This window comes from Schistocerca nitens, chromosome 1 (genome assembly GCF_023898315.1).
Source record: "Schistocerca nitens isolate TAMUIC-IGC-003100 chromosome 1, iqSchNite1.1, whole genome shotgun sequence".
NCBI lineage: Eukaryota > Metazoa > Arthropoda > Insecta > Orthoptera > Acrididae > Schistocerca > Schistocerca nitens.
This window is the reverse complement of record NC_064614.1, coordinates 575,516,668-575,541,803: the sequence shown is the minus strand read 5'-3', so window position 1 is coordinate 575,541,803 and position 25,136 is coordinate 575,516,668. Positions and strand designations below refer to the sequence as shown.

At 43.4% G+C, this 25,136-nt stretch overlaps 1 protein-coding gene across 3 annotated transcripts in view; it reads right to left on the bottom strand.

Annotated features, from left to right (window-relative positions):
- Positions 1-2,994: 2,994 nt before the first annotated feature.
- Positions 2,995-25,136, bottom strand: part of LOC126236428 (uncharacterized) — a 46,920-nt gene continuing 24,778 nt past the window's right edge. For 2 of the 3 annotated variants that reach the window (XM_049945734.1, XM_049945742.1), the window contains exon 2: positions 2,995-3,463. In XM_049945734.1, the coding sequence (XP_049801691.1) occupies positions 3,092-3,463 (372 nt within the window). In that variant the 3' untranslated portion in view covers positions 2,995-3,091. Of the gene's footprint in view, positions 3,464-13,631; positions 13,768-25,136 lie in introns of those variants that run through there. The other variant, XR_007544914.1, reaches the window with a different exon arrangement.

The window sequence follows — 25,136 nt, the reverse complement described above, 5'->3', positions numbered from 1 at the left end:
TGGAGAAATTACCTGAATTCCAGCAGAGATGGAGAAATGCCATTTCAATTCCAAATCGCGGCTGGAGTTCACGAATTCTTGTCGATCCGTGGTTCTCAGACGTTTTACCTATTGGCCCCCTTCACGACGAATAATAGTATCAACCACCCCCAGCCTATTTTGTTAATAAAATAGTCACTTTTTATATTTCCTTTGCCTTATTCTGTGTTTTATCAAATTCAGTTTAAAAGGATTTTACGGAAAGCAAAACAAAACTATATAAATCATTTAACAAAAATACGGAACAAATTGTCTCTCTTTTTTCATATTTTCATATATTCAGAAACTATCAAACGAACAATATTATAAGTCGCCACATAAGGATTACAACATTAAAAATTTTAACTTTCCATTCCGTTTTGCGACAGTTCTAATTTCTTTATGAATGCCTTCACTTTTCCATTCCTAATTACGACGAAGTGAAATATTAAGAGTATTTAGTTTCTCAAAAATATCAGTATATTTTGAGTAGAAAATCTGCATCGCTGGAACAGTCTGCCAGAGAGAGACTTTTCTCTTTAAAGAAACACAGTATCTCATTCCTCAATTAACACATTTTTTTAGTACACTACCTCTTGAAAGCCATCGAGCATTACTAAAAACGAGTAATTGAGTGTGAAGCAACCGCTTCCTCACACAGCTCTTCAAAAAGCCTTCAATTTATAGTTTTTGCATTAATAAGATTACCGGTTTCTATAACAGTTTGCAGCACTTGATGAGGAGATGGTCTAAATTCTTTAGCGGCCGGAGCCTCGCCATGTATCCTTCCGTGACTCTATACTGCATCAAGACCCACAGCTTTAGCTTTCGTTAGTAATCCACCATGAATTCCAGAGTTTGAGCGAACTCCATCTGTGCATGCTGTAATGCCCCTATTACATAATATCCCGTTTTGATTAAAAAATGATTGTCTTAAACTCATCAACGAAACGACCATAGCGTGGTCAGGGATTTTCTCTGCCTCGTGATGACTGGGTGTTGTGTGATGTCCTTAGGTTAGTTAGGTTTAAGTAGTTCTAAGTTCTAGGGGACTGATGACCATAGATGTTAAGTCCCATAGTGCTCAGAGCCATTTGAACCATTTGAAACGACCATAACTAATCGAATGAACATGTTTATGAAGATCAGTCGCTTCGTTCACTTGAAGTATAGAACAGTAGCTACGCAACTGCTCGAATAAATGGTCAGAAATGACTAAAATTCTTCTGCGGGCTGTGTAATTAGAAATAGGAATACCTTTCACTTGTTGAGCAAAGGGCTCACCAAACATTGTTGATGCTGCAGTATATCAATCGCTGTTGGTAAAACCGAAGTTTCTGCAACCGTGTGTGGTTTCTTGCATTTACTAATCACATACAAAATCTAGTAAGACGCTAAAAGGACCTCAGAAGCCACATTTGTCGTTTCGGCAAAGCTCTTCTGGGTAGACAATAAGACATTTAGTTTTCTGACAAAATATTCTTTTGGTTTTCCTATATATTCATGATGTTTGTTTTCAAGATTTCTCTTGAACTTGTTAGGCTTCGTGCTATCAGCAGCTACACTGATTACACAAAGCACGCACTGTTGATTGTGGTTTTTGTGAAGTCGAGCGATAAATAGCTCTCATCACACCTTCTCATTTTCGCCTGTAGATTATCTCCCTTCCGTGCGCCAGTTGATGGACCACTGGTGTCTTCATGTCTGTCACTAACCAGGAATCGCTCCATACTGCAGTCAAGTCTTCCTCGCGAAGTCTATAAGGAGGCGTCAGGCGTCGGTATACAGCGAAGTGACTGCGTAGGACAGTTAAGCATACAGTCACAGTGCAGTCGACAAAGCGCGATCCCGCCGATGGCCGACCTCACCCAGCACGCCCGATCCTTTCAAACAATGCTAAAAAGGATATGACCGTGGTTAACGTCACCGACCGCGTTTGGCGTAACTCCGACGTCGGGTGAAATTCAGTCTAGACGATATGAACGGCATCTTGTTTGCTCGAAGAAAACGATAAACATAACTGTTTGTTACTAAGAATGCTTTCTTTTAATCCCCCCCCCCCCCCCTCCCGTCCTGGACTTCGCGCCCCACAGTTTGTAGCAGATCCGATTGGCCCTGAGATGGTTGTAGTATCACGTCATATGGCTGCAGCGACTGCGGCAGTGATGGCGTGCGGAAGGTTTCTCACCGTGTTGTTGACGATGGTAAGCGTTTCCGCCACTGTGTGCAATGACCCCATTAATAAATATAGACTTCGATCAGAAATCGGTAGCTAACGTAGAATATTCAAAATTTCTAGGTGTATGCATTGGTGAGGGCTTGAACTGGAAAAAACACACTGGGGATCTGCTGAAACGTTTGAGTTCAGCTACTTATGCTACTAGGGTCATTGCAAATTTGGCGATATACATCTGAGTAAATTAGCTTACCACGCCTATTTTCATTCTCTGCTTTCGTATGGCATCCAATTCTGGGGTAACTCATCATTGAGTAAAAGAGTGTTCATTGCACAAAAGCGCGTAATCAGAATAATTGGTGGAGCTCATCCAAGATCACCCTACAGACACTTATTCAAAGAGCTATAAATCTTCGCTGTAGCCTCACAATATATATATTCACTTATGAAATTTGTTGTTAACAATCCGAACGAATTCAAAAGTAATAGTAGTGTACATGGCTACAACACTAGGAGAAAGAATGATCTTCACTACTCAAGGTTAAATCTAACTTTGGCTCAGAAGGGGGTAAATTATGCTGCCACAAAAGTCTTTGGTCCCTTGCCTAATAACATCAAAAGTCTGACAGATAGCCATATAGCATTTAAAAGGAATTAAAAGAATTTCTTAATGGCAACTCCTTCTACTCATTAGATGAATTTTTGGATATAGTAAGTGGGTAATTTCCCAACCTCCACAAAAAAAGTCGAGTGTCATGTAATGTTTTGTCTAATGTAATATCTTGTATAGACACCTTTTATTAACCTGACACGTTCCACATCATTACGAAGTATCGTATTCATGATCTATGGAACAAGTACTAATCTAATCTAATCTAGGTCGTGATTTCGTCCATCTCAGGCACAGGGGGAAGAGCCGGGCGAGTTGGCTCCTGCTTCAAAGCCACTGGCGTCGGGCGAGGGTGCAGTCCAGCGACTAGCTGTGGCTGGGTCTGTTGCTGCTGGGGCATCGTCCGAGGTGTCACCGGCAACCACAGAGTTGGGCAGCTCGCGTCGGACAATTTGCGTGCGATGTTGCGCAGATTGTCGCATAGGTGCAGCAGTAGATACTTCAGAAGCGCGTTCCAGGTGGCGACGAGTCATCGCCAAGCGTTCAGAGTCCGCAGGTTTGCCGGGAAGCGGCTTGAGGTCTCGCTGGCGATGCACGCAGCCCGTGTAGCTCATCTGCCTCAGTATGTGGGTGGGGAGATGCACGTCAGACACGTACTTCTATAATGTAAGATAAATAACATAAGAGAAAATTTTAGGTACTTGATGGATGACGCTTATAGTCTTAGTGAGATCAAGAAATTCACTAATAGAATGAAAACTAGGGAAAAACAAAAAACGAATTTCATAGCCTATCTGCTGTGAATGTAGAGGCCATCACTCAAAGAGGATGATTCTGTAATGATATTACAAACTTTTAGGGATGGTGGAGGAGGGTAAATGTCTCAATTTCAGGTAAGGAACTCTGGTCCGGAAATGATCGAGCTGAAAGTTGTAAGTGAAACTCGTTCAAATAACTGAGACAGTGGTATACATGTACCGATCCTGTTGTTGCTAAGACTTAGGGTAGGCAATTTCCAGTGGTTGTAAAGGACAGCGCACGAAAACCCGGCTCCGAGTACTGGACTGCTTATTCATCTATTGTTTCCAAGCTGTTGCGACTACGTTTTGTATTATCAGTATTTCTTTCTAATCTAATTAATACATGTTTATCTATTTGTTGTTGTGACTGCTCGTGGCGGACAATAATTCATGCTTATCTGGCGAGCAGTCTGTACTCGGGGCCGGTTTCTCGTACGCCACCCTGTATCAAACCAAGAAAATAATGTCCAGTAAAAATGCACTCTAAACAGCGTAACTTAAGAGCTATGAGCACATGTTCATCTTCGATACTGTGAAACACATCTCTTCTGCTGCAAGCTCTTTGGTTTCCGTATTTTTGGAGTAGATATTATGAACCAAAACAACAAAAACAATCTAATAAATGTGGGCGCTAAAACCTATACCTTCAAAACTATAAGCAGTTGTTAATCTCCGCTACTGGGAAAGACGCCTCTGCCGGCCAAGGTGGCCGTGCGGTTCTAGGCGCTGCAGTCCGGAACCGCGGGACTGCTACGGTCGCAGGTTCGAATCCTGCCTCGGGCATGGATGTGTGTGATGTCCTTAGGTTAGTTAGGTTTAAGTAGTTCTAAGTTCTAGGGGACTGATGACCTAAGATGTTGAGTCCGATAGTGCTCAGAGCCTTTTGAACCATTTGAAAGACGCCTCTTCTGCTGAACAGGTACTCATAGTTTTTAGGATGTGTTATTTTGAGCCCATGTTTACTGGACATTCGTTTCTTATTTTGGTCCATACTGATACGTCTCATAATCTGTCGCTGTTCTTTCTCATTTACCAGTATGCTTTATGAAATTCCTCAACCGATTTCAGCCATCATATCAATGCCATTTTCAAGTGGATCTGAAACTGTCATTTTTAATGCATAACACAGTGTATATATAAAATATTTTACGCACTAAGACACGAGAATTTACGTTTACCACACGTACAGTAAGAGCTCAGGAAAATGTGTGTCCTACATTTTGCTGCGCAGTAGGAGCCTCAAATGATTAAAACTCCAAAAATCAGTTGAATTTATAAGTGATAAGCCCAATGGTAAGTTAAGAAAATTATGCGCCTCATGATTATAAAAAGTGTACAATTTGCTACTTTAAAAGTATCGGCACACTGTAGCTTTGCAAAGGACCTATATTCTGACATATTAGAAATTTTATGTTGCATGCTTAACTAATGAAATGTTAAAAGTATTATTTTACTTTTAATGAAATTCTAAAATAGCTGCAGTGGGAGTTGCGTCCAGGTCGAGCGCGAGCAGACGAAAGTTAGAACACAGAGAAGTGTATAGGGACTAGCGTGTCTTCGACGTAACCAGGACTGCTTACAAAAACATGTTCACCAACTTGTAGATGCAGCTTCGAAGTTGGTGAGTACCTTTAAACGAAGGTGTCAATAACGGTGCGGCATATGTCCACGAAGCAGTTGTTCTTTAGTGTGCATTCCTTGTTGAGAGTCTTACCCGGGATTTTTTTCAGATGACAGTAAATTTCTATTTTTTCGTATGTGTCCATGAAGTATACCTTTTTCATTGTATGAAGAATTAAGCCGTTTTTGTCGATACTGTGCCCCGTGTGCCTTATGACGTATGAAGTGAGCTGCGAAGATGTATTGACTTCCTACATTTTTTCTTTTTAATTCTGTGTATTCCTTGTATTATCGCGCTCTAAGATAAATTCGCTTACAGCCAAAGCAACAAATTTTGTAGATGCTTTGAACATTCGTTGCATACGTAAATGAGATAAGATTTTAACGAGAAACATGGCATTTACCTCACAAAATCCGTACTAGTCTGCTGTGCACTGAATTTCCGACTTGAAGTTATAACTGGTTACAGTTTATCCTGAAAGCAAATTTGAGAAGCGTACACGGGCCATTTCCTTCGTACAGTAACGTGCACCGCATTTTTGTGTGCCTCTCCTAGTGAGTTCGTTTCTTAACGCGTTGCGCCCTCAGCACTGTGTAACAACAACAACAAACAATGAACAGGCAACTGCCAAGTGTTGAAATCCGGCTCACAGGTGTTTGCAATGGCGGTTCCTGACAAGTGGCGCTGTTCAAACACACCACCGTATATCTCTGTGGAATTTCCATACGTGAACTCGGCGCGCAGCGGTCACGTCCCCATTTCAAGAACAAAAGAAGCGCGCGTCACATAGTTCCGGTGACTGACCTCAAGCTCTAAAAAGTATCCGCACCCAAGGTAAAAATTACGTTCCGCTTATTGGCCATCAGTGTGAATGCAGCAGCTTGCAACAAGAGCACTGACTGTTAGTGGGTGGAAATACAGTGGTAAAACACTCGACGCGTTGTTCAATTGCAACCTCATTTACGTATCATCGTTTGCCTAAATCACTTTGTTAGATAAATGCCTGGATGGTTCATTCAGAAAGGACACAGCGAACTAATTCCGTCATCATTGTTAGCTCAACTAATACTTCATCTGCCATGACTTCTATGTTGACGAAATATTTAGCTGTAAACAAGACAGTAATAAGGAGCCAAATTAATCCGGTAAAGTTGGTTGTATAGACGAGGTATTTTAAATTTGCTTTTAGGTGATTACGTATTGAATAGAAATACTGTAAGTTTCTTTAATTTCTGTGTGTATTTTCTTGCTTTACAGATTATTAACGACTTTAAAGAAATTGTGCAACTAAAACGAATTTACATGTCAAAGAAAATTAGAAGTAACTTTGAAGTGATTTTTTTCGTGATGACACAATTAATTACGAAAGGTATGTCAAAGACCATTTTGTGTCGCAATAATCACATAATTTTGTTTCACGCTTCAAAATCCTGTTCGGCAGTCTCTATTTGACAGACAACACAAACGCACAACTTACATGGATTATGCACAATACTGGGATGCTCATAGCGAGCTCGTGTCGTTAGTTGGGCAACAAAAGAATATACGTATAGACACATACATATTTTTCGATCCACATTGGAAATAAAGCATGAATGAGGACTAAAGAACTCTTGAGTAGTGACGTTCGCAAACAGAATTGTTCTCTCTGTGTTAGTGGAACATAGAACAACAAATGTAATACCTAGATTTTGCTATTTTGACAGTATGCACACTAAATTTAAAAAAAATCGTTTCAGAGCTTTCGAAGGGCATTTTCACGGGTTATCTCAATGAATCCCAACGGGTGGCAGAACAAACCAGAATCGATAAATAATCGACGATACATTGTGATCAAGGAACATCATTGTCTTTTATTCATTTGCATTGTAATTTCAGTATACATTTATTCATGTGTAACGCTGGCAAATGATGCCATTGCTGTGGCTTGATTTTCTGTTCTCAGTGCTTTGTAATTGAGTTGGAGCTTAAAATAACTCCAATAGTCCAGCTTGGGGACCATTCGACAGACACACTACCTGATGTTATCTTCTTAATAAACATCAACATAGATGACGTGTCAGTCACTGTCTAGTTTAAACCATCTGCGGGCACAAAACAGGAGATGAAATCACAGCTCAGTAATTCCAATCAGTAACGAGCAAAATGTAACATGACCGGTACAGATCGCTTCACAATTTTGTATTAGTTCTGTTAAATTTATTTCTTAAATTAAAGCAAGCAAAGTAAACTGCTGGGTGATGGCTGAAAGTTTTTAGGGCAGACTGCGAAACTGTCCGTGGTCACTCGTGTGCGGCAGAAGAGCTTTGCTCAAGAGATGGGTGGCAACGAGGGGTAGGTTACCAGCGCCTGCTAGACGCATTCTGAAGCTGCAGTTTCTGGGAGTTAATCCCTGAAGCGCGACCACAGTTGCGCCTTAGCTCCCAAGTGTCTACTTGACACGTAGCAATTACTATTCGGCGTCGACGTCAAGTATCCTGTCTTTCCGTTCCATGAACATGTGCAATTTAGCACCAGCATTTCCGTTTGCCAATCCTGTGTATTGCCTCACCTTTGTATCTCTGCCACGTAGTGGAAGACCGTTCAAACTCGGTATCAACCTAGTAAATTGTTCATGTGTATTTGTTCGCCATGTGAGGGAAGCTTTCGCAGCGTTCCTCTCTATTTTAATGCTTTGAAGCACATTTACATTCGAAACGTTGGCTGCAGGCTTGCTGTTGACCATACAAAGAGAGCTCGAGTTGAAAAGGGAGAACGTTGTATTCTCATCATTGCTTCCTGACATTGTGATTGCTGATGGCTCAGTTTGAATAAGTAAGTGTCGTTTTTTGCTATAGCATTAGATGTTAGTCTCATATTTCAGAGTAAGCAACTGAGCACACCGAAATTAAGTGATTCTTGCTTCATCCTGGACTAAATTCATTGGGTCATTTCTCTTGTTATTCGTCTTTCAGCCTTCTGATGACAGTTGGAGTCCCACATAATTAACTTCAATATTTAAAGTTAGTTTACTGTCTTTTTCATTTTTCGAGAGTAATTTTGCAACAAGATTCCTTGTTGGTTTTGAGTTTCAGTACATGGTTAGTACTATGATATAGATTTCCATTTACGATCCCTACTTCCTGCAACTTCTCACATGATTAGGTGACCCCCACTTGATAATCAGGAGTACATTAAAGTGTCATTTTCGAAGTGATGGCGTTCCTTTGTGTGCAGTGGCCAAATTATTATTGGAATCTTGTATTACATGCGAAACGGTTTATTGTGGTGACGAGTGGGTAGCGGCCACAGGTTTTTAGTCGCAGCTCTAACCGTTACCAATGCAGATTAGTTTCAAAAATTGCTTTATTCATTACAGTTAAAAAAAAGAATTATGGCAGTGATTCCCCGGTCCAGAAACCACAATAAACGATTAATCGTTATACACGCAATGGCTCTGAGCACTATGGGACTCAACTGCTGAGGTCATTAGTCCCCTAGAACTTAGAACTAGTTAAACCTAACTAACCTAAGGACATCACAAACATCCATGCCCGAGGCAGGATTCGAACCTGCGACCGTAGCGGTCTTGCGGTTCCAGACTGCAGCGCCTTTAACCGCACGGCCACTTCGGCCGGCTTATACACGCAATGGTTACATGCTTATACAGTGAGCTTTCACATTCTCCAACTGTACAAAAGCATTATTTTAAGTAGTAGTAGTACTAATGACGGTGATGGTTCTTCAAATACATTCATACTAAATGTAAAAGAAAGATTCTTTATTGGACCAGTATAATCGCCGGCCGAAGTGGCCGTGCGGTTAAAGGCGCTGCAGTCTGGAACCGCAAGTCCGCTACGGTCGCAGGTTCGAATCCTGCGTCGGGCATGGATGTTTGTGATGTCCTTAGGTTAGTTAGGTTTAACTAGTTCTAAGTTCTAGGGGACTAATGACCTCAGCAGTTGAGTCCCATAGTGCTCGGAGCCATTTGAACCATTTGAACCAGTATAATCAAAATAAGTTATTGACTACTGAAGAAACACAGAGACAAATACCTTACTTGCTCAACAACTAGAAAATTTACTTATTACGGCCATGATTTCCAACATAAACACTGTAGAAATGAGACAGTTTCATTTATATGAGCCTTCCACAGAGCGGCTGTGGTACCACGGCCTTCCGCCTTCGGCCGGCCGGGGTGGCCGAGCGGTTCTAGGCGCTACAGTCTGGAACCGCGCGACCGCTACGGTCGCAGGTTCGAATCCTGCCTCGGGCATGGATGCGTGTGATGTCCTTAGGTTAGTTAAATTTACGTAGTTCTAAGTTCTAGGGGACTGATGACCTTAGAAGTTAAGTCCCGTAGTGCTCAGAGCCTTCCGCCTTCCCATTCCTACTCTGATGCTGCAGAAAAGGCAGGAGACACTCGAAATGAGATGAGCTGATTACCTATTCATGAACGTGGCCAGATTGCACTCGTGGACGCTTCATAGAATTGAAGTCTCCACAGCATCAAACTTTCATACTACTCGGTCCAGAATCAGCGGTTAATAAGGCTGCATAATTGTTTTCATATTCCAAAATTAAATAACCGACCTTTTAAAACTAATGCATTAAATTCCTGAGGAATACTGACTACATTCACTTTTTATACTAATTTATGAAGCAGCGTCTCTAAGTTTCCGTTTTTCAATCGTCTGAACTATTTGGAAATGATCGTCACTTGTAGCCACTTGACTGAGCCAAAAATCCTTAGAAAAACGTTACTGTGAGCTCGCATCTTCCTAAAAGGCATATATGACCCATCGTAGCCTATTTCTGCATAAATTGCTTTTAGCCTACGGGAAACTGTGTTGAGGGGCAGACAACTGGGTTAGAGTGTTGCTACCGAATCTGAACAAGCCGCTCGTTCCAACATAATGAACTTCTTTTCCACAAACATTTCAACTATCAACGAGGGCGTTGCTTCTTTTTCTTCTGATTCTGTACGTTTCCTGCTTCTTTCTTCAAGTGGTAGACATTATATCCTCTTTTTCAGGACCTCTACTATCATTATTTGATCTCTGCATCTCTTTTTTGGTCTATCTTTTGATTTTTGTTCCTATTCGTCAATAATTTATTACTATTTTAGGTATTCCATTTTCATTTATTCTTGTGACGTGATCCCTCCATTTATTCTGTACCATATGATTTGTTCGTTTATTCTTTTGTAAGCCTTGGTCCTTGTCTGATTATTGTGCTTCTAATCGTATCAGGTAAACTTTAGTGAGCTGCTCTTTTCCGCAGCTTGTATCCTCCGTTCAGTTCCTGCTGTTATTGTCCAAGTCTCACTCCCATAAAGTATTAACGTGTTGTAACATAAAGAATAAAAATTTTATTCAGGGTCAAAACAAGCAACACTTACGATTTGGGTAGCTGTCATCAGATCCAGTTGAAGCTTCTCAGCCGGCCGGGGTGGCCGAGCGGTTCTAGGCGCTACAGTCTGGAACCGCGCGACCGTTACGGTCGCAGGTTCGAATCCTGACTCGGGCATGGATGTGTGTGATGTCCATAAGTTAGTTAGGTTTAAGTAGTTCTAAGTTCTAAGCGACTGATGACCTCAGAAGTTAAGTCGCATAGTGCTCAGAGCCATTTGAACCATTTTTTTAAGCTTCTCAATTAAATGGCTGATTGATTCGTTGTCTTTTTACCTGATAGAAATCTGACTAGTAAATAAATCTGTTTTCCATACCACATGTACATTTTGGAAAGGGCTACAGTTTATTTTACGAACATTAAATTTGTACTAATTTCCTGTCACTAAATTGCAAATAGTTACTTTAATTTTTGCATCGGCCTCCTACAACCCCCAATTCTATCATTTAAAATTTTTCTTTTATTCACCTCAGATTTGTGAAGTTCATTCATTTCTCTCGCAGATGAAAATTTCATTACGTTTGACAATTTCTGATGTCACATCGGTTCGCATGTATTTTCATAGGCTGTGGTAATGGAAGCCGTTATCCGACGGAACGTACCGTTCATCACGGGGGGCGCAAATAACAAATGGGCTGGAACACTTCCCTAACTCTTCGTGATGAATGTTGCGTTCGCCCTTTGTTGTCGTAGAGTAAAGGCCGCCCGACACTTACTTCAGCTAATTGTAGTAGTTTCGATTGCCAGTGATATAATGTTGTTCAGTAATAGTCTAAACTGCACTGACTGCGGGATTTAATAACGGTTAGGTATTAATGTAGTCTACACAAAATAAAAAAATGTCAGCTGAAAACGACCGTTTCAGGAAGAAAAGAACAAACGCCAGGAAGTTGCTGTGTACACCATTACGAAGAGGAAACATGAAATAAAGATATGCCCTATTCTCATTTGTTTCCAAGTTGCAGTTAATAATGTTTAATACGTCGTGTACATGAATGTACATGCGTCTTTACTATTTCAAACTTCGCAGGCGTCTTGTTGTGAACCGGTAGATTATACTGATGAAATATTTTTTTCTGTTGTAATCGATGTTAATTTTCCCACGTATTTTCATCCGTTTGTTCCAGGAAATTAGTATTGAACTATTAAGTTTCTGTTTTATCTTTCGAAATATGATCGCTGTTGCCTCTCGAGAAACACTGGCTTTTGCTAGCCGGCAGACGAACCGACTTAGCCTCGCATCTTCTAGCACCTAATTAGATTGTTGCTCCATTTCTGGAGTGAAGCGGTTGACGCACAACCCATCTACAAAATTAAGAAGCTGCACAGAATCAGGTGGATTCTTTTCAAACCCATGTAAACATTACTAAGAGACTAGTTTTCGTATTTGGTCTGCCTCGTAATTCCTGCACAGAGCTTTCTGGCATATTATTTTTTATGCAGAAACTGCAGCAGTCTTTCTCCTCATATGCTTGCGGCATGAGGCATTTCACACACCTCTAATTACCGACCGTCCTACAACAGGCTGTGTGCTTTCTCGGTAATTCCATCTGTGTTGTCAGCTTTCAGCCATAGCTCTCGTCCATCATCTCCAACAAAAATACACTGACGGAAGAAAAATCGCAACACCAAGAAGGAGTTGTGCGACATGAACGAAAGTTGGTAGGCGTGTTTCTACGCCTGAAAGATGATGTCTATTCAGTTTCGCACCAGCCGCGTAAGAGAGCACTATGAGGGTGCAAATCCGGTTTGCTTTGAATACCCGCTGTAACGGTCGTGAGCGTGATTTACTTTGAGACTGGACGTGGTGAGTTGATGTTAGTCAAGAATCCTTTAAGGCGACAAAGACGCCATTATCAGCACCTCACTGAGTTGGAACGAGGCCGCGTAAAAGGGCTACGAGAAGCTGGATGTTCCTTCTGCGATATTGCGCTGAGACTTGGCAATACGTGATTGCTGGCAGCGGTGGTCACTAGAACGTACAGTCGCAAAAGGACCGGCCTCCGGACGGCCACGTGGCACTACCGAGAGGGAAGACCATCGTGTTTGGCTTACGGCTCGCGCATCGTACTGCATCTGTAGCAGCAGTTTGAGCAGCAGTTGGCTTCACCGTGACGCAACGAACTGGTACAAATCGGTTACTTCAAGGCCCGCTCAGATCCAGACGCCGTGTAGCGTGCGTTCCACTGACCCCAAACCACAGGCATTTGCGACGTCAGTGGCGCCAGGCGAGAGCTGGTTGGAGGGCAGGGTAACCCATCATACTCTACAGAGTGTCGACATGTTGGCTTGACCTGTTCGGTCACCAGATCTGTCTCCAGTCGAACTCGTATGGATACTATCGAACAACTACGCCAGCGTCCTACACGAACAGCATTAACTGTGCCTGTGTTGACCGACCAAGTGAAACAGACATACAACTCCATCCCACAAACTGACCTCCGCACCTGTTCAACACAATGCCTGCACGTTTGCATGCTTGCATTTAACATTTTGGCGATTACACCGGTTATTAATGAACCAGCATTTTACATTTGCTGTGCCTTATCTCACGCTTACATTAACCTGTGAACTTGCAACGTGAAATACTTAAATATGTTACCTAGAGAAATGTATTCCTGAAATTTCATTGCTCTACATTAATTATTTCTCGGTCTTGCGATTTTTTTCCGTCTGTGTATGACCATATAACTGTGGCCGTTACCAGTCTCATACCATTATCAATTTTTAGGCGTTGCAATATTCTGGAAATTATAACAGCCTGAACGTCATGAAATCCACACTAAACAGAAGCCGAAGACAGTCACGTAGCTGCGGAAGATGAGGGGACAAATATCGAGGTGAAACATACAAACAGTTCACACAAGCATTCTGAATTAGGGATGCGCATTAATGCTTGAGTCACCGAAACAAAACACATGGTGTTTCTCTCTATCAGCATTCGACTTTCAGGAAAGGTAACTCTAGAAAAGTGCGCTGCGAAGTTACACCGCTCCGAGATTTGATGTAACTTACAGACCTCCTTGTGTCGGCAGTGTGCCCGCGCCAGTACGGCCTCAGCAGCCGCGCCACCGCCCTTTGTATGGAGGGAACGTGTTCCAAATAAAAGTGGCTCTGCGGGAGCTCTCGCGTGGGACCCCTGCCGTGTGATTACGCTGCTCGGGGCGCCGTAAAACGCAGCGCGGCAGCGATAGGTACTGCAGGCGGCGCGGCGCCCTGTCCACTTCTTACTGGGGAGCCGCCGCTGCTCGCTGCTCCTGGAGACTTCTCACTGTGCGGCTGAGTGCGCTCCAGAGTGTGTTCCTCAGCGAGAAGGGTGGGGGGCACACGGACACGAGGTATTACGTCACAGCAAGCACAGCATGGAAATGTGCATCTTCATATTTTTGCGGCGCAATGATTGTTTCAAAATATTTCGGGCGTGCAACCGCATGAATTTCATTTCTCCTTCTGATATTTCAGCTGTATACCGTTCAGTCATCTTCAGCGTGACCCAGTCTTTTAAATCCCCGGACCGCGTCACTGCGCATGCGGCCACAGACACAAAGGGCGCCAGAGACATTGATATGCGGCAAAGAGATAAACCATATGCATGAAAGTAGATCTATGGCTGCAATCATTTAGTTAATGGCCATAGTTGAAGATACTGTGCGAAATTCGAAAAAGTTTGAAATGAAAAATGGGGGTCGCCATGATGTTGCGTTTGATGCGTATCACATAATACGAGTATGTTGCTGCGTATGAAACTTAGTTAACATACTGAACTATTATCTAGATTTGAGTGGAGGTCTCTATCTGTCACCAATCTCGAGAAAAATTATGTGACTTGGCACGCTCTTTTACGATAGCGCCGCGCCAGCGACAAGGCCATAGTTAAATAGCCATAACGTTTCTTATATTTCATAAACGGTTTGAGGTATCGATATGAGATTTTGGCAAATGATAGCACTAAAAGAGGAGAGTATTTTTCCTTATGTTTATTGTGCAAAACTTCATTATCTACCCCGTATTATTCTACTAACTCCGGGCTTTTTCGATGTAACTATATTATTTTTAAGGGCATCGACAGCTGGTGAAATGAGGAACGTTATGGGTTTTGGAAAAACATAACTGAAGACATTATACGTTTATTTTCTACCTAGGATGTGCTTTTTCATAAGATACTGACGTTGAATTTTCTCAGCTCCTCATTTAATAAACTTAATAACCCATTGTTTCAGAATTCTCTCGCATTGGGCGTGCACAACATGTTAGTAAGGTGAGACCGTGTAAACTCCGCTGTGTTTTGGCAGATTTTAACATGGCAACAAGAGAAATGTGTAGGTTTTGCTCTAAATTCGCCGCTCGTGACACTTCTCTGAAAGTTGCAAATGATTAATAAGCCACGCGAAAATAAGCCGCTGCATTTACGGGGGAACTCTTTTTGGATACTAACCAAAGCAGAGGGGACAGAGCTTTTCGAATGGTCACCGTGCACGTATGGCCGTGGAGGGGCACCCGCTTAATATTTACAAAGAATTTGAGTCTAGTCTTCAGTTCAGAACGGCACTTCCCCTCCAGCGCCCCATCACTACCGTTTTCCCCACGCCTGCCCTACCCTCTGCTGAGCGTACATCGGCCATGGTATTCTGCGCAGACTCTATATACAGGCTGTTTTTATGTAACCCGCAACGCCTTTGAAAACCTCGCTCTCTATGTGCAAACTATTAGCCCTACAGAAAAAATAACGGAACTTTTTGTAGGAAATTTATTGTAGTTAAATTTTGTATTGGGGTACATTTCCGGTGGAGTCCACAGGTCGCGAGGTACTCAAGAGAAACGCCCTTACAAGTCACTTTTGTTTCCTGAATAATTCAAAAACTACACTCTCTAGCGAAAATGTATCCCATTAAATTTCCTACAAAAAGCCCTGTTCATCATTTCTGTAGGACTATCAGTTTGCATGTAGTGAGCGAAGAATGTGAAAATCGTGCATGTGGTATTAAAAAATGTTGCAGGTTACATAAAACCAGTAAGTGGGGACAGCTGAATCGCCCTGTGTATGTATACGGCATGTTCCTCCAGAGGGTCGCCATGCGCATTTTCTCTGGTGCTTCGGCAGATATTTGCCATTTCGTTTTTGCGCTTTGTAGCTGGAGTCATCCTACTTTGTTAGTGCTCATATGGTGAATGCTTCTGTAAACAAGGTAACCGAAGTGTTTGGTGTTTCAAAAGGCGTCATATTGAAGATTTACACTGCATAAAGGGAAAGCGGAAAAAGCATCATCCGCTAAGTCACAACGCGGACGAAAGCATGTGTGAGTGATCGTGACGGACGGTCACTGAAGAGCATTGTCACGAGAAATAAGGGGACGAGAGCTGCAAATGTCACTCCAGAACAGAATATCGCACTCGCAACCTGTCAGCACCAAACCAAGGGAGCTCTAGAAGCAGGGAATTACAGGGCGAGCTGGAATTATAAAAGCACACATCAGTGATGTAAACGACCCTAATATGAAAACGTGGTGCCGAAGCTGTAAACCTGGACTGTGGAACAATGGAAGAACGACCTTCAGTCGGATAAGTTTTGTTTCACACTGTTCCGAACTTCTGGCAGAGTTAACGTTCACAGAGTGATACATGGTGTGGATTTGGGCTGCCGTAACGTGGTATTCCATGGGCCCCATGGTTACTCTGCAAGATCGCATTATTGCCAAAGCTTATCTGACCGTTTTGGCTAATCTGTTACGTCCTATGATACAATGTTTCTTCCCCAATGGTTATGCTGTGTTCCAAGACAACAGGACACCTCTTCACACAGCGGGTTTTGTGAGCACGAGGATGAAATGTGGCCACTGGATATCATTACTATTGAGCCTTTGTGGTCTAATTTGGAGAGAATGTTGCGTCATCGCTATCCGTCTCCATCGTCGTTACCTGGGATCGCCACTATTTTGCAGAAAGAATGGTATAAGATTCCCTTGAGAACCGTACAGCACCTGTATCTATTCCATGTGGACTGGAAGCTGTTTTGAATACCAACGCTTTTTGCCGGTCGGAGCAACCGTGCGGTTCTAGGCGCTACAGTGTGGAGCCGGGCGACCGCTACGGTCGCAGGTTCGAATCCTGCCTCGGTTAGTTAAGTTTTATTAGTTCTAAGTTCTAGGCGACTGATTACCTCAGAAGTTAAATCGCTTAGTGCTCAGAGCCATTTGAACCAACCAACGCTTTTGTTACACCGTATTAGGCATGGTAGTGTTTTGTGTTTTCAAATTTTGGTCACTACCTGTGTTTGTCCATTTGATGGCTACGTTTCAAATATTTGCTAGAGGAGCTTTCTCATTGCAGTTGCCACTGCCGTAATATCAAATTCTTGTTGTAGATTTATTTTATAACTGCCGAAGTATTTTCCATCTTTTACGAAATGCATGAGTGGTAGCTGTCATCTGTCTGTATTTAGTTAAGTATCATAAAATGAATAATGAAGGACATACCGAAAGCTGATTGTCATGCATCTCATTAACTACTCAATAGCTGCTGAAAATCACTTTCAAAAAGATGTTTATTTTCCTTATCAGTTTCACAGTACCCCAGCTTTTAATCCGTTGCTATCTACTTACTTGTTAGGTCCAAAACAAATAGAGCTATTATTGTTTGCTGTGTCTATAGGGAAGGCTCCTTTACTTCTCAGCTCGGTGTTTTTGTAGCCTTCGCTCACAGTCATGGTAAGTTCCATAAAGCTGAATCCAAGCGCTACAACCTCAGCTTGCTTTTGAGGCTATCAAACTGTTATGCTGTTATAATTATGTAATAACTGGAGGCAAACAAAAGCGCCTGTGCTGCATACTTAAAAGCTAGTTTAATATTAACCTTTGGCGGGGTGTTGACTGTCGGCGCTCGTGTCGGGATCTTCCGCCGACGGCTATTTAGCGATTTTTCTAACATTTCAGCAGCACGAGTGGCTAGCATTGTGAAAGAGTCACTGCATATTGCGACACAGCCCGCATCTCGTGGTCGTGCGGTAGCGTTCTCGCTTCCCACGCCCGGGTTCGATTCCCAGCGGGGTCAGGGATTTTCTCTGCCTCGTGATGGCTGGGTGTTGTGTGATGTCCTTAGGTTAGTTAGGTTAAAATAGTTCTAAGTTCTAGGGGACTGATGACCTAAGATGTTAAGTCCCATAGTGCTCAGAGCCATTTTATTGCGACACACGTCAAGCAAACAGGCCTGAACGCTTCAACAATTTTATGTTAACGTTCCTCTTCAGCCAGTTTCCTCCATATGCCGCTTCAGTGTTCCCTCCTTTAATGAATGTCCTGGTCGCTATACTGCCACACCGATATGTGCAAATTTGATTGACGGCTGGAGCAGATGACGATTCCTAAAGGACAAACATGCGTAACCAGCAACGAGTGGAGGGTTATGTGTTATTACTTTACCATATCTGTGTTTCACACAAAACTTCCACCTTCTTTATGATTACATTTTGATCATATCTTCCACTGGCATCAAGCTTAGTGTTTACTTCAGTAGGCATAAGTACCAGTTGTTGTAGTCAGTTTTCTTCTTTACGAAGAATATAGTGGTGAATATTGGAACGTCATGTTTCAGTTAATCACTAACGTGGCTAGTATACCAACAGTCCATAGTACCGGACACCGCTTCTAAGACTTTGCTGACAACTCATGTAATAATATGGTACAGAGAAAAGGAAAATGGAGGGGCAGGAGAACTGCACTCATAGTAAAATCATTTGATGACAAAAATTGTGATTACCACGCGTTCTATTTGAACGTACGATTCGGATCGGTTTCTCTTCGGGACATTCCACGAGCCCGTTCAGACATTCCTCCCTCAGCATACCTTGTTCACTAGTGTTGGAGATGATGACATCCCACTGCCAATACACCTCCCGCAACCGCTTCACGCTTCTTCTGTGAGATTCACGTCAGGGAACTTGCGGAGTCACCATTTTGCAGTGCAGTACTGTGATGACGGACGATTCCGTCTAAAAGACGAGAGGAGCTACCTGCACTGTAGACAGTCGTACATACGTCTGCACTATGTCGAAAAAATACGGTTCCCCGGTGACATATTCTGTTGTAGGATTGGTAGTACTGTTCTTGCATTGGTGACAATACCAGTAGCGCTATGGTTTAAATCCAATTATCGTGATACATTATGTTTCCGGGTTCATATCATGATGCTCGAATTCTGCGCACTTGCTGAAGTTGAAATTGCTCATTATATTGGTTCAGTATTGACCGCACTTCATCACCCTACTCTGCTACCACAGCACACAACCACGACACTGGACTCGCATTCGGGAGGACGACGGTTCAATCCCGTCTCCGGCCATACTGATTTAGGTTTTCCGTGATTTCCCTAAATCGCTCCAGGCAAATGCCGGGATGGTTCCTTTGCAAGGGCACGGCCGACTTCCGTCCCCGTCCCTCCCTAATCCGATGAGACCGATGACCTCGCTGTCTGGTCTCCTTCCCCAAAAACAACCCAACCCACAACCACTACGTTAAGTTCCCTACTACAGTACGACACAGCGACTGGTGCTTTACAGTACAACGCAACACGCGAAATTTGTAATGTACACCCCAGCACAGTGAAATCACGAAATTGTTACTGCATCGTTGCGATGCCTGTCGAAATTTCTTCAAGCTGTGGCTTAAAAACTTTGATTTGCTTAATGTCGGACAATGTACGACCCAAATGCAGTGCCTCGCGCTAGCACAGTTACAACTAGAGTAGAAACGATTTTTAGAACGAGTTGGTGTATTTGGTAAAATACAACCTTGGTTTTAAAGCGTTTAATACAAGGTATAATTGGTTAGATTGATAGTTTTACTGCACGTAACGAAAAATAACATATCAAAAATGTTACAGTGGATATTTTATTTCTGAGATACATTCTATAGTCAAAAACGTAGAAATACGTTATTATTCGATATACAATTCCAAATTGTGTGTAAGCCTTACTTGAAAAATCAGGAACAGAAAATAAAGTATGAGAAAACACCTGTAAAATGTCTACCTCACGTAGGCACTGTACGTGGTAGCAAATTATGAAGAAATAATTGTCATTGAAAAAGCACATGAACAAAGCAGTTACCGTTTAATCTCTGCAACAGAAGTAAATCTACTTTCTGGTAGTCTTTTATCATAATATTGATCAGCTTCGTCTTCACACGGTGATCGAAATGTTTAGGTGGCCAATGTACGTGGGGTTCCACTGAATATACAGCCAGTTTTTTGGTTGTACCTGGAGACAGTCTGTTTTGTAATGGGGTGTAAATTTATCCGTCAGCTGACTAATTACGCTCGATTGCTTCTGAGGAACGTGGTACATTCAAAATTCAAGAAGCAAGTGAAGGAAGTGGTTGTTTGGTACAAAGTCTTTGCACGATCGAGAAGGACATACATATTTTGCTACAGTCCATGAAGCATTCTGTTGGAAAAAGCCTTCGGCTGCCCAAAATAACGCCAGAGTGCCGTAATAACCCCACTGAAAAATATCAGTACTTCACTAATTGTTGCCATGAAGTCTAGATCCTGCTTTTCCCTCTCCTGACTATGAGTTTCCGTCGTAGAGCGAGGATCCAATAAATCTGCCGCAGCGTGAGTGGCTTTACATGTATAGTTGTGCCTCAGCGTCACAGCATTTTTAATGGAAGATTTTTCTAGTGGAGAAAGCCTGTTACATTCTAGAAGGCAGCGTCTACTTCGCTAGAAATACGATTGAACACTTCATGTACATCGGAAAATACAGCAGTACGACTGCAACTTTGCGTATAGCTTATGATATTGGTCACAAGAGACGCCATGTTTCGTCTGATAACACAGGAGCCTTACGTGTTCCGTCGCACTACACAGTTCGACCTACAATAGTTTCTAACACAACCTCGTATTATTATTCTTAATTAAACAGTCCAAGCAAATCGCAGTATCGGCCCAACGGTTTGGTGATGGAAACTTTAGTGTCACAGAGGCATGCTTGTATTTCTCTTTCCCCTTAATAAAGCGTGGGAGACATGGCACACCTTAAACAATTTTTTTTTATTTTCTTCACTAGATGGAAGCAATCTTTTAGCGTTCTCAGTGACTTTGTGTCTTTTGTTAGTAGGTAAAATATTTGTGCTACACAGCACGTTCAGGACATGTGTGTATATTGCTCCTCTACTATCCTATTTCACAAATAAGTTGTCAGTTGAGACGCGATATACTGTGCAGTTTCCCTTTTCTCGCCAGGTCGCATGCTTTTATACAATGTTGGCTAAGGTGTTATCACGATAAAGTTCACGACATTATTCACTGATACATCAGAACATACATCGGAAATCAATGTAAGAGTAGTTGAACACTCAAACCTCTGTATGACAAATGTTTTCACAAATGATAATCGGCAGAAAGCAAAGATGTGCGAAGCGGGTGCTGAATAGGAGGCTCGTAGCCAGGCCGTATTTCCTGAAATACTTTCCGCCAATATTTAGAATTCACCATAGAAAGTGCAGCAGCTAAGGCATACATCGTTCTAGCAATGTCACCATCAGTTCCCTGATGCTTATCCTTATGCACAGATGAAGATATTTGTGGTGAATCTATCGTAAGTTGTTCATTGAGAGGAGAACCAGAAGGTATTGATGATAGCGTAGGTGAAGACGCTGTCCTTGATACATTAATATTCTGCAGCCCGTTATTTGCTGACTTTTTTTACTTGCGGTGCATCATCCGAAGCTACCCATTTAACAAACTGAGAGCAGTGAACGCGTATGAGAAGACGTTCTTTTAATCGTGATGCCAGGGCGTTATGTTATTTACTTTTGCAATATTTACACATTGCCTCTGTTTTACCATCAACTTCTCTCACATCGATCGTGATCGTGAACGCATTCCAATAGCTAAACTAGCCTGTTTGACTGAGCCCGGTAGCTCAGCGTAACGTCAATTGAGGCGTGTCAGCATCTCTGTTATCTGCATTCATAACTAACTTACACTGAGGTGACAAAGTCATGGGATAGCGATATGCACATATAAGACGGCGGTAGTATCGCGTACACAAGGTATAAAAGGGTAGTGCATTGGCGGAGCTGTCATTTGTACTCAAGTCATTCATGTGATAAGATTTCCGACGTGATTATGGGTATTAACAGACATTGGATAACATCAGAAGTTCACTGAGGCTTTTTGCGGATGATGCTGTAGTATATAGAGAGGTTGTAACAATGGAAAATTGTACTGAAATGCAGGAGGATCTTCAACGAATTGACGCATGGTGCGGGGAATGGCAATTGAATCTCAATGTCTAATGTGCTGCGAATACTTAGAAAGAAGGATCGTTTATGATTTAGCTACAGTATGGCAGGTCAGCAACTGGAAGCAGTTAATTCCAGAAATTATCTGGGAGTAGGCATTAGGAGTGATCTGAAATGGAATGACCATATAAAATTAATCGTCGGTAAAGCAGATGCCAGACTGAGATTTATTGGAAGAATCGTAAGAAACTGCAGTCTAAAAACAAAGGAAGCAGGTTACAGTAGACTTGTTCGCCCACTGCTTGAGTACTGCTCACCAGTGTGGGATCCGTGCCAGATAGGGTTGATAGAAGAGATAGAGAAGATCCAAAGGAGAGCAGCGCGCTTCGTTACATGAGTTACGGAGGTGATAGATAAACTCCAGTGGAAGACTCTGCAAGAGAGACGCTCAGTAGCTCGGTACGGGCTTTTGTTGAAGTTTCGAGAACATACCTTCACCGAGGAGTCAAGCAACATATTGCTCCCTCCTACGTTTATCTGGCGAAGAGACCATGAGGATAAAATCAGAGAGATTAGAGCCCACACAGAGGCATTCCAGCCGGCCGGTGTGGCCGAGCGGTTCTGGCGCTACAGTCTGGAACCGCACGACCGCTACGGTCGCAGGTTCGAATCCTGCCTCGGGCATGGATGTGTGTGCTGTCCTTAGGTTAGTTAGGTTTAAGTAGTTCTAAGTTCTAGGGGACTTATGACCTCAGCAGTTGAGTCCCATAGTGCTCAGAGCCATTTGAACCAGAGGCATTCCGACAATCTTTCTTTCCACGAACAATACAAGAGTGGAATAGAAGGGAGAACCGATACAGGTACTCAAGGTATCCTCCTCCACACACCGTCAGGTGGCTTGCGGAGTATAGATGTAGATGTAGATGAACGCGGAATGGTAGTTGGAGCTAGCACGTGGGACATCCCTTTTCGGAAAGCGTTAGGGAATTCAATATTCCCAGATGCACAGCGTCAAGAGTGTTCCGAGAATATCAAATTTCAGACATTACCGCTCACCACGGACAACTCAGTGGCCTACGGCCTTCACTTAATGATCAAGAACTGAGGCGTTTGCGTAGAGTTCTCATTGCTAACATACAAACAAAACTGCTTGAAATAACCGCAGAAATCAATGTGGGACATACGACGAACGTATCCTTTAGGAAAGTGCGGCAAAATTTGGCGTTAATGTGCTAAGGCAGCAGACGGCCGATGCGAGTGCCTTTGCTAACAGCACGACATCGCCTACAGCGTCTCCCCTAGGCTCGTGACCATATCGGTTGCACCCCAGACGACTGGAAAACTGTGGCTTGGTCAGATGAGTCCCGATTCGAGTTGTTGAGAGCTGATGGTAGGGTTTGATTGTGACGCAGATCCCACTAAGCCGTGGACCCAAGTTTTTTAACAAGGCACTGTGCAAGCTGGTAGTGGACTGTATTTACATGGAATGGACGGGGTCCTCTGTCCATCACTGACTGAATATGGTCATGTTCGGCTACTTGGAGACCATTTGTAGCCATTCATGGACTTCATGTTTACAAACAATGGTGGAATTTTTATGGGTGGCAATGCCACCTATTGCTGTTGATTTGAAGAACATTCTGGTCAGTTCGAGCGAATGATTTGGCCACCCATAACGCCAAACATGAATCCCGTGAGCATTTATGCCACGTAATCGAGAGGTCAGTTCGTTCACAAAATCTTGCGCCATCAACACTTTCGCAATTATGGACGGTTATGGAGGGAGCATGGCTCAGTATTTCTGCAGGGGACTACCAGCGATTTGCCGAGTCCACGGCACGTCGAGTTTCTGCATTATGCCGGCAAAAGGAGTTCCGACACAGTATTAGAAGGGATCTCGTGACTTCTGTCACCTCAATCTATGCAGGCCTTTTGACCGTGGACCCTTGTTCTATTCTAGACGTTTCCCACATTCGTTCTCATTCCAGATACTGCTGTATGGCGTAGCATATTGCGTGACAACCGGGTGAAAAGAACCGTTCCTAAAAGCTATAAACAGTTCAAAACAACGCGTTTATCAATTCAGCGTTGTTGAACCGTATTTCAAGTCTGTGCTTCCAACTTCCAGCCATTTACAATTCGTAAGTTACCTTGTCACTCCTGTTTTACGGCTCACGAAGGTGACTGGCTGTGGCAGGCGGCTCTGGCGACAGTGAAGCGGGCGCGGCGCGCCGTAAAAACTTGGCTCAGCAGCCGATCCGCTTATCGGTGCCGGCCCGGAGCTGCAGCTGGAGCGGTAAAGGAGCCGCTTCTGAAGCGAAGCGAGCCCCGCCTCGCGTAACGAGCGCCCTGGGCAAACACTCCACGGCCTCCCGCGGCACACGACGTCTTATCGGTGCAGCCCTGCGAGCAGAGGATCAGCGGCAGCCGCCGCTTCCGTCACCGTGGCGAGCCCCGCTGCACCGAGTACGCCGCTGCAGGCCCCTACGGCACAGCCTACACAAGTTACGGTCACGCGGATAAGACACTCAGCAAACACCGTGCGGACATTTCGCTTCTTCCTCAGTCATTTATAAGCCGTTAGGCACTTTCGTCTTCTGTTGAGAGGTATTTTGTCAGACGTTCTCGAAACAATGGAATATAAAGTTGAAAACTTCCTGGCAGATTAAAACTGTGTGCCGGACCGAGACTCGAACTCGGGACCTTTGCCTTTCGCGGGCAAGTGCTCTACCAACTGAGCTACCCTAGCACGACTCACGCCCCGTCCTCACAGCTTTAATTCCGCCAGTACCTCGTCTCCTACCTTCCAAACTTCACAGAAGCTCTCCTACGAACCTAGCACAACTAGCACTCCTGGAAGAAAGGATATTGCGGAGACATGGGTTAGCCACAGCCTGGGGGAGTCGTGCTTGGGTAGCTCAGTTGGTAGAGCACTTGCCCGCGAAAGGCAAAGGTCCCGAATTCGAGGCTCGGTCCGGCACACAGTTTTAATCTGCCAGGAAGTTTCATATCAGCGCACACTCCGCTGTAGAGTGAGTATTTCATTCTAGAAACATCCCCCAGGCTGTGGCTAAGCCATGTCTCCGCAATATCCTTTCTTCCAGGAGTCCTAGTTCTGCTAGGTTCGCAGGAGAGCTTCTGTGAAATTTGGAAGGAAGGAGACGAGGTACTGGCGGAATTGAAGCTGTGAGGACGGGGCGTGAGTCGTGCTTGGGTAGCTCAGTTGGTAGAGCACTTGCCCGCGAAAGGCGAATGTCCCGAGTTCGAGTCTCGGTCCGGC